This window comes from Caretta caretta, chromosome 23 (assembly GCF_965140235.1).
Source record: "Caretta caretta isolate rCarCar2 chromosome 23, rCarCar1.hap1, whole genome shotgun sequence".
Lineage (NCBI taxonomy): Eukaryota > Metazoa > Chordata > Testudines > Cheloniidae > Caretta > Caretta caretta.
The window spans coordinates 14,508,572-14,518,636 of record NC_134228.1 but is presented as its reverse complement, the minus strand read 5'-3'; the positions used below and the strand labels follow the sequence as shown (position 1 = coordinate 14,518,636).

Below are 10,065 nucleotides of genomic sequence, written 5' to 3'. Positions count from 1 at the left end.
CGCCTTGGGACGCCGGGGCGGGGCCTCACCTGAGAGAACTCGCCTGCTGATTGGCTCCTCCAGAGGTCTGGGCGGGGACTCACTTCAGGGAACTCGCCTGCTGATTGGTCCTTTCGGCGGCCGGGGCGGGGCTAAGAGCGTTGAAAGAAAAGGCGCGAGCGGGGGTGGTGGGTGGAACAACAAATCGTTCGCGTGATGGCAGCGGCTGGGCAGGCCCGGGAGTGAGTAGTTGGGGGTCACGGGGAGGGGGCTAGGTGATGGTGTCCCCCCTGGGGGGGGTTGGGGTCCCCCCTCTATGGTGGGGGCGATGGTGTGCCCCCTGGGGTCCCCCCTCTATGGTGGGGGCGATGGTGTGTCCCCTGGGGTCCCCCCTCTATGGTGGGGGCGATGGTGTGTCCCCTGGGGGGGATTGGGGTCCCCCCTCTATGGTGGGGGCGATGGTGTGCCCCCTGGGGTCCCCCCTCTATGGTGGGGGCGATGGTGTGTCCCCTGGGGGGGGTTGGGGTCCCCCCTCTATGGTGGGGGCGATGGTGTGTCCCCTGGGGGGGGTTGGGGTCCCCCCTCTATGGTGGGGGCGATGGTGTGTCCCCTGGGGGGGGGTTGGGGTCTCCTCTCTATGGCGGGGGCGATGGCGTGTCCTGCAGGGGCTTGGGGATCTATGCAGGGCACTTGGAGTGGGACCTAGACGCCCGCTGGGCCCGTCTTGTCCCGATCGCATCAACCCTGGCCCCACCCTGGCAATTTCGACCGTCCTTGACCCTGGAGCGCCTCGAAGATCACCCTCGAGTCCTTGACCGCGACACTACGTGGAGCCGCGGCCGGGTTGGCTGCCCTGCCGCGTTCTGCGCTGGTAGCTTCAGGTTGACAGCGTTGTCGTGCTTCACCCGAGAGCCGATCGTGTAACCGAGGCTGGGTTGTCATCTGCCGGCATGGGCTGGAGTCTCCCAGTTGAGCAGCAATGTCAACGTCGGAAGCGTTGCTTTGCCACGAGCCTCCGATTTGAGCAACTGTGGGCGTGAACCTACCACGGGAGGAGACAGCACGGTGTCTGGGAACTCCTCGCACTCCTCCCCTCGGTCCTTCAGCATCTCATCTGCCTGGGTCCAGCTGTTCTGCGTTCATGGGCTGATCTTGCCCAAATATTTGGCCATCTAGCTGGTGGAGATTTGGTCCTATGTGGTGGAGGATAAGTAGAGCTGGGTGCCCTCTCTAGCCATGAAAAATTAGATATTTCTCTGTAAATGGTGGTAAACATTGGTTTTGCCCGCATGCACCCAAACTGGCACTAAATATTTCCACCAATGAGTGTTGAAATTTATGGAGAGGTAAAAAATAAGAAAAATGCCAATTGAGAATTTGTTAGAGACCATCGTTAAATTGTTCTCAGGTGAGACGCTCATCAAGCCGCTTGGGTGCGAAAATTTAAATCGGTGAAAATACCAATAAAATGTTTCAGCCTTCCCAAATTTTGTGTGACTGTGAAACCATACAGAAATAAAAGTTGGGGGGGAAAAAAGCTTTAAAATAAACATTACTATCTATAAAAGAATGAATTTGGCCAAGCCTAGTTAGGTGCATGTTATTGGGGCTTGAGTCTGTGTAGTCCGATAGTTGTTTGATAGGATTAGAATGCAATTTGATCCTTTAATGGGACTCAATTCATGAGGGATCTGGTGGTGGAAGTGAAGTTGCTCATCCTAATGTCACTCTAAAAAGGACTCCAACCTTTTTAGGACGTTCTCCTGGACCCTGCCGCTTTTCCTGGCCAGACAGCGAGATCACAGTTGACAGGAACACGGCTGAGAGAATGGAGATCTTTCCTCCATCCATTGATAGATCATCCATTGGCACTGCTGTAGTGGTTCTGGTTCCACATTTGAATCCAGATGATGATGGATCTAGATGAGTTTGGAGTTGCACTTTCTGGGGGACTAATATTGGCCGGTTGTTGGCTAGACCCACTGGATCCCATTGCAGGCCTGAAGGAGATAGACACTTCTGTTGACCTTACACCCTTGACCAGATCTTGGGAAAACTTGTCCTGATGTTGAAACTAATCAGTGCTTAAATTGCTTTATGTTGAGTCGTCCGATCGGTTTAGACTAGAGGACGACTTGCGCCGTGCCACTTAAATTACTAACAACAGTTTGGAGTGGTCTGCCTCATGCATGGCTACAGTGACTTGTCGAACTCGCTGCCAATCAACAATCTAGTCAATAAGATGCTGTTGTTTGGATCTTGGGCTTGCTTGTGACACTTTTGTTTTGTCAGGCAGAAAAACCCATTTGCAATTGCTAATTCCCCCTTGAACCCTGCTCCTTAGTGAGTGTGGCCGTTGCTATTCTCTTTCCGAGTCCCATCGTGTCCGATGGCATTCAGCCAGATTACCCCATTACTTCCAACCTTTGCATTAAAGGTCCATGATGATTAGCTTATCCAACATTGACATGATGAGTTTGTCAAAGTCACTATAATTTTCTTTCACATCATCTGCATTTCTCTGGTAGGGATGTACACACTTTACTAATGGTAATGTACTTACATTTCCAAGGCAACCATAAGATGGTCACTTCTACCTTTAGGTAGATTTTCAAGCTTGGGAACAATGCAGTTGCCAATTTCAAAGCCAACACCCACTTGTCTTGGTGCTGAGGCTGGGCAACCTCACCAGGTGAGCGTGTACCCCACTCCGATCGCTGCAAATCGCCCGTCAGCGGTAAATCTGGTGTCACAGAGTGGCAATGTTCATTTTTAGCCACAGTCGCACCTGAGAGATGTCGGTGTCCTCCAGTCACGAAGGGCGACGACAGACCTGTGCTAAAGGTGCTGTTATGCAACTATTGAGGAGTAAACGTATAAATAATGAAATAGGATTTAAGCTTTCAAGTTCTTCTTCAGGCTCCATTGTCTCTTTCCCACCAACAGAAGTTGGTCCAATAACAGAGATTTCCTCACCCATCTTCTCTCTGTTTAAGTATGTGACCTAGTGCTATAAGACTTAGTTCTGTGTACGGGGGGGAGAAACAAGGACACCACAAAATAACAAAATCCCCCTCCAGATTTTGGTGCGCGTAACCTTGAGGTTCACCATGTGAACCTGTTGGAAACACTGGGGTAATGTCCAGCCTCGAATAGCTTATGGTAGCAATTGGGGTCCCCCAATTACAGTTATCTGGAACACCCCATGTGGACTGGGGCCAGCGAGCAAATTAAACATGGCTGCCAACCACAGATGGATGGATGGGAGAAAGGCTATTAAAGTAAGATGAATGTCTGATGTCTAGTGGGCACATTGGGGTGGCAGGTTTCAGAGTAACAGCCGTGTTAGTCTGTATTCGCAGAAAGAACAGGAGGACTTGTGGCACCTTAGAGACTAACCAATTTATTTGAGCATGAGCTTTCGTGAGCTACAGCTCACTTCATCGGATGCATACCGTGGAAACTGCAGCAGACTTTATATATACACAGAGAATATGAAACAATACCTCCTCCCACCCCACTGTCCTGCTGGTAATAGCTTATCTAAAGTGATCATCAGGTTGGGCCATTTCCAGCACAAATCCAGGTTTTCTCACCCTCCACCCCCCCCCACAAATTCACTCTCCTGCTGGTGATAGCCCATCCAAAGTGACAACTCTTTACACAATGTGCATGATAATCAAGTTGGGCTATTTCCTGCACAAATCCAGGTTTTCTCACATCTCCACTAAACTCTTCTCGTCTCTTCATCAGAAGGTTTCCATCAGAAGTAGGCATGATGTGGGGGTTGGCTTGTCCATATCTTTTTTTGATAACTGCAATTCTCCCAGTCAGTATTTAAATCCTCAATAAAGTTCTCATATCTTGATGTCTGGCTCCCCAATCTTATCCTGAATTCCTTCGCCAGCCACGCGCGGTTAAGACGGCAGGGCTAGTCCCTTGTACCCTCTAAATCCATCCAAGGGCCATGCTCCCATCCCTGGATTTCAATGGGAAGCCGGGCCAGTTCTGATTGCCGTGTCTTGGTTCCGGACTCCTTTGTGGTCGTCCTAACTTCTTAAGGAGAAGTTGCTGGGTGACTGTTGGCTGGTGGATATAGACAGGGCAGGTCCAAGGCTTCCTTGATGCCCATGATTCTCTCGGAGCTGGGGTACAATGTAGGGTGTGGATACGTGGGATTGCTGGAGTGGTTTACTGCCCCGGATAGCTTATTGGGGCCAGAGTTGGCTGCTTCATTGGAGGTTTTCTTGCTGCGGGCGCATGAGTCGCCCTCCAGGGATGGGGGGAGAACCCAGGAGATCTGGGCGGGGCGCCGGGGGAGAAGAGAGAGGGGGCCAGCGTCTCCATGGTGGAAGCTGGCTTACAGCAAAGATGAATCCCCTGGTTCTTCATCCCATGGGTGGAAAGGGTTCAGCTGTGGGACTGGGGCTCTGTTGGGGGAGATTTAGCCAGAGTGTTGCCTCTAGAGGTTGACATCTAGGACAGAGATCATGGACTGGGGGAGTCCAAGCAAGGAGATGAGGTTGGTGGTGCTGTAGGCGTTGAAGCATCTGGGGCGTTGTCCCCATCCCAGAATCGGCTGCCATAGGAATCCTTCCATCCGTGGTGGCTTGAAAAGGAGCACGACGGCTGGGGATATTAGGGGGGCGGGCTTCTGCCATCGGACGAGCGAATTAGGGGCTGGGGCTCCTCGCAGGCTGGGCCTATCGCTCCCTGGCCGTGACCCTCTCCCTGCCCCTCCCTGCAGGCTCCTGGCCCAGCTGGATGAGGCGCTGGCTTTCGAGGGGCCGACCCGAGAGGAGCTGGAGGCGGAGCTGCCAGCCAAAGTCCTGGTGGAGCATGCTGTGGTGAGTGATGGGGCAGCCGGCCTCTGCCTTTGGGGGGCGCCAGCTCTGATCCTGCCCCAGGGTGGGGACTGGCTGGCCCAGACAAGTGGGGAATGGAATACGGGCCCTGTCCCCCCTAGGAGGTGCTGGCTCCCATCCTGTCCAGGGCGTGGGACTGGCTGACTCAGGGTGGGGCATGGGGCATGGGGCATGCGGCCTTTCCCCTCCAGGGGGTGCCGGCTGTAATTTCCCCCTACCACGGCTCCCTAGGATACACGGAAGAAGCAGAAGTGGATGTGCAGCCAACTCCATGTGGTCAAATTCCTGCTGGAATTCTTGGACCAGAGGGACTCAGCCCCCTTTGACCAGAAGACCACAGAGGCAGCTGTCCGTGAGTAGCCCGGACTCCTGGGTTTTCACCCTGGCTCTGGAGGGGAGTGGAGGCTAGTGGGTTAGAACGGTGGTGGCTCAGAGCCAGGACTCCTCAGTTTGATGCACTGCCTCTCTTCCCTCCCGGCCCAGGGAACGAGATGATGCAAGCCAAGCAGCAGTGGAAGGAGCTGAAGGCTGGCTACCAGCAGCAGGTGGTAGCCATCGAGGGGGCAGTGCCCCGTGTGCTGGCTCAGCTGGAGAAGGGCCAGCACCTGGCGCAGCGGCTGAAGGAGGCTCTGGCGCGATACGAGGCCCAGGTAAGGTCCTGTCCTGGGCGTGTGTGAATGTGAGGATCCCACTGTTGCCACCAGCTGCCCAGGGGGCTCCAGGGATTCCACTTCTGCCACCAGTTCCCCTTGGTCCTGCGGGGAGGGGCCCTGCGGTTGCCGTCTCACTGCTGCTACTAGCTGCCTTAGGCGGTCGCAGGGACCCTCCCCCTTGCCACCAGCTCCCTCTCCCCACAGAGACACGAGGCTGAGAAGAAGGCAAGGGGCGCCCGGGAGAGACGGCAGAAGGAGCAGGTACTGACCCAGGGGTCTGTGGGGGGCAGAGCCAATCAGTGGGGAGAGAGGAGAAGCAGGGGTGGTTGGGACTATTCTAGGAAGAGCTGGTGGGTTGATTGTGGGAGGAGCAGCGGGACTGGTGAGGGCAGCAGCTGCCCCATTTCACTGTTCTCCCCCCACCCCCAAATCCAGGAGCAGCTGGAGGAGCGGAAGCAGCAGCTGGAGGAGCAGGCGGCTTTGCTGCGGAGCCGGGTGCAGGCTCAGCGCCAGGAACTGCACCGGCTGCAGGGGGAGCTCCAGAGCCAGGAGTGTGTCGCCAGTGGCTGGAGGGAGAAGGTGGAGAGGTGAGAACCCAGGAGTCCTGGCTCCCAGCCCCCTCTGCTCTAACCACTAGACCTCCCCACCTCCCCCTGCACGGAGTCGGGGATGGAACCCAGGTATCCTGCTCTCTCCCCCCAGGACCTCTGCCCTCTGCCAGCTCTTGGAGACCCTCCAAGGGGTCCGGGTGGTCTCAGCCTCTGCTGATGAAATCGACGTGGAACTGACGCCCGGCCCCCAGCAGACGACCCCCAATCCCCAGCCAGCAACCCCCGACCCCCAGCTGCTGAGGTTCACCTTGTGCTGGGCGGAGGATGGGAGCATCAGGGTGCAGGTGAGTAATGGCCTGGGGATGGAGGGAAGAGGCTGTCTGGGTCTGACCCAGGAAGGGTTGAGGGGGCCAGGCCGGCTGGGTGGGACCCAGAGGAGATTGGGGGCGCTAGGCTGGCTGGGTCTGACCCAGGGAGGGTTGTGGGGGTAGGCTGGCTGGGTGGGACGCGGAGGGGATTGGGGGCGCTAGGCTGGCTAGGTCTGACCCAGGGAGGGTTGTTGGGGGTAGGCTGGCTGGGTGGGACCCAGGGGGGGAACTTCGGGGGGCTAAGCTGGCTGGGTCTGACCCAGGGAGGGTTGTGGGGGTAGGCTGGCTGGGTGGGACGCGGAGGGGATTGGGGGCGCTAGGCTGGCTAGGTCTGACCCAGGGAGGGTTGTGGGGGTAGGCTGGCTGGGTGGGACCCAGGGGGGGAACTTCGGGGGGCTAAGCTGGCTGGGTCTGACCCAGGGAGGGTTGTGGGGGCAGGCTGGCTGGGTGGGACGCGGAGGGGATTGGGGGCGCTAGGCTGGCTGGGTCTGACCCAGGGAGGGTTGTGGGGGCAGGCTGGCTGGGTGGGACGCAGAGGGGATTTGGGGGGCCAGGCTGGCTGGGTGGGAGCCGGAGGGGGGGGAATTCAGGGGGCCAGGCTGACTGGGTCTGACCCAGGGAGGGTTGAGGGGCCAGGCTGGCTGGGTGGGACCCGGAGGGGATTGGGGCTGCTAGGCTGGCTGGGTCTGACCCAGGGAGGGTTGTGGGGGCAGGCTGGCTGGCTGGGACCCGGAGGAGATTGGGGGGGCTAGGCTGGCTAGGTCTGACCCAGGGAGGGTTGTGGGGGTAGGCTGGCTGGGTGGGACCCAGGGGGGGAAATTCGGGGGGCCAGGCTGGCTGGGTCTGACCAGGAGATTGGTGTGTGTGTGTGTCTCTCTCTCTCTCTGCCCCACAGAGCCACAGTCCCCTCTTCCCACTCCCCAGGCCCTGCGCTGACGTCCGGGGCACCGTCCTGGAGCTGCAGCAGAGCTACGGCCAGCTGGCCCCACTCCTGGCTGAGATTCAGGCCCTCCAGACCAGGTCTGTCCCGCAGCCCACCCCACCAGCCCCCCACCTTGTAGGTGGCAGCACTGATTTCCCCCCTCCCTCCCTCCCTGCAGGTTCTCCATCGACTGGCAGCCCCAGGAGCACCAGCTCCGCTTCCTACAGCCCTCAGCCATCTGGACACTGGCGGTGGAGCCGGGATACCCGGTGTGGGGGCGCGTCCGACTGCTGGCAGTACAAGGGCAGCGTGGTCCTGGGGACCCCGGGGCCTGGAAGGTGAGTGGGTGGGGGAGAGATCTAAGAAATCGCCAGAGGCTGCGGGTTGGGAGTGAGGGGCACCGGCAGGGCTGGGGGGAGCCCAGGGCCCTATGGCCAGGATTCCTGGATTCTAGCCTTTGCTCGCTGCCCCGCCCTCTTTCTGTGCCTCAGTTTCCCCATCTGTTGACCCAGCCTCCCCCGCTCAAGTCCTCTAACCTGCCTCTCTCTCTCCCCTCTCAGCCCCCACAGGAAACCCCATCCCTGCGTGACTGGCTGGAATACTTGAGCACTCTGGACATCTGAGCACCCCACTGGGCCCCAGAGCCCCTTATGGGGGGAGGCTGGGACAATCCCCCCCCCCCCCCCACACCGCAGTAGAGAGATCCTCAGCCTGGAACTGCTCCCTGTGCCTGACCAGCATGCACCCACTTTTCCGTCTTGGGGGGGGCAGCCCCTGCCTGTGATGGGAGGGGGAGGTTAAGCAGCCCTGTAATAAACACACATTCCTAAAGTGTTGTGATCACCCCACATTGGGGGGGAGCCCTAGATCACAGGCACCAGATGGATCGTGGGCTGCTTGTGGCTCCCACCCATGGGAGACGGATACTGACCCTTCCCCCCACCCTACAGCCCCTGTGCCTCCCATCCGGATCGGGGCTGGCACCCCCTAGAGGGGAAAGGCCCCGGGCCCCAATCCCCACCCTCTTTGCTGCCTGGGCAGCCTGCCCATATGTAGTTCCCCATCTGGCCACAAGGTGGGGCTCTTGTCCTGTTCAGTTTTACTTGCTAAGGGGGTGGTGGGGTGGGGTGTGTGTGTGAGAGCTCCCCTGCCCCTTCTCGGCTGGGAGGAGCCCAGACCTGCCCCCCCCCCACAGCTGGGATCACCCCCCTCCTGGCTGAGAACCCCAAGGGGTGTGGGGTCTGGGGGGGTGGGGGGCAGAGGGAACTAGAGGAGTGGGGCAGGTTGATTGGAGATGGGGCTGGGGGATGGGGATGAGGAGTGTGTGTGGGGGGGTGGGGTTAGGTTGGGGGCAGTGGTGGAGAGATAGGGGGCTGGATGGGGATATCGGGGGGTGGAGCTGCAGGGGGTGGAGGATTGGCTGCAGGGGCAAGGGGGGGCTATGTGGGGTTGGGCAGGGTGGGGGTGGAGACTTGGGGGGGTCTCTGTGAACTGGTGCCCTAGAGCTGAAATTGACCAGCCCAGGGGGACCCTACTAGTGCTGCTGGACTCACCCCAAGTGAAGCCCACCCCACTCCCCCTGTCTTCTCCCAGCTTCCCCCTGGGTTTTTCTGTTGCATCGATGAATATTTCAAGGGCTCTGGCTCTGTTCTCTGCTCCCCTAAATAAGCCAGGGACCCCCACGGCTGCCGGGACTGTTGGGGGGGGGAGAGGTTGGGGGGGATGTTGCTGCCAGCAGCTGCCTGCAATTTACGAATGGTAAGTCTGTCCCTATCTACCTGCTTTTGAAGGAATCTGAGAAGGGGGTGGGAGTGAGGGGCACTGGCAGAACTGGAGAGGGACCCAGGGCTGGGCTAGCTGGGGGCTGCGGGATGGGAGGTGGGGTATCTGGCCCAGGTGAGCCCTCCTTGTGGTGTTATGTGTGGCCGTTCCCCAGCTTTCCCGCCCCAGAGGTGGCTGCATCTCGGCGCCTCTTGAGCCCTCTCCCTACAGCCACCAATAAACCCTTTGCTGACGCTTTCCTAGTGTTGCTGTAACGCGAGAGCATCAGCAGTGCTGCGGTTGTGGGGTTTAGATGGTTGGAGGCCTAGGATGGATACGCTGCCCCCCACGTGCCCTGCTGCAGCCCAGTCGGGACCGTGCCGGCACGGAGCCCACATTGGGACGGGGTGGGGGGAGATAATGCAGTTTGCCTGCGGGGCCCATCTACTCCTGGCCGCTGTGGCTGGTGAGTTGAGTGCATCCACGCCTGGGAGGGCCCGGACTCGCCTTTGCTTCCGCTTCAGGGACGCTTTTGTGCTGCTCGGGCACGGCTGGCACCCGGGTGGCCCCGGGCAGGGGAACGCGAGACGCCAGTGATGGGGAAAGCAAGAGTGCTGGGGGTGGAAAAGGAGAGAAGGAAGAAAAGAAGCAAGGGGGACAGAAGGAGGGAAGAAAGGAAGGTAAAGGAGTGAGTGACGGAAGGAAGCGGAGAAGAAGTGAGCGATACAAAAATGAAGAGATGTGAGTGGTACAGAGGAGGAGAAGAAGAAGAAGCGAGTGATAAGAGAAGGGAGTAGGAGAAGCAAGCGGTAGAAGTATGAGACGAAGCGAGCAGTGGAAGGGTTAGGAGAAGTGAGCAGCAGGGGAAGTGAGTGTTAGAAGGAAGACAAGAAGCAAGTGATGAAAGGAGTGGTAGAAGATGGAAGAGAAGCGAGCGGGAGAAGGAAGAAAGCAAGCAATAGAAGG

General features: G+C 58.4%; 1 protein-coding gene across 2 annotated transcripts; it reads left to right on the top strand.

Moving 5' to 3' along the window:
• Window positions 1–117: 117 nt before the first annotated feature.
• Window positions 118–8,169, top strand: ZWINT (ZW10 interacting kinetochore protein). Of its 2 annotated transcripts, XM_048833237.2 has the most exons (10): window positions 118–221; window positions 4,727–4,826; window positions 5,076–5,196; window positions 5,328–5,494; window positions 5,702–5,758; window positions 5,933–6,084; window positions 6,200–6,392; window positions 7,312–7,436; window positions 7,517–7,676; window positions 7,899–8,169. In XM_048833237.2, the coding sequence occupies exons 1-10, from the start codon at window positions 196–198 to the stop codon at window positions 7,959–7,961; spliced, it is 1,164 nt and encodes a 387-aa protein (XP_048689194.1). In that variant the 5' UTR covers window positions 118–195; the 3' UTR covers window positions 7,962–8,169. The 2 variants fall into 2 exon arrangements, with proteins under 2 accessions (XP_048689194.1, XP_048689195.1); XM_048833238.2 differs by lacking the exon at window positions 5,702–5,758.
• The last annotated feature ends 1,896 nt before the right edge of the window (window positions 8,170–10,065 follow it).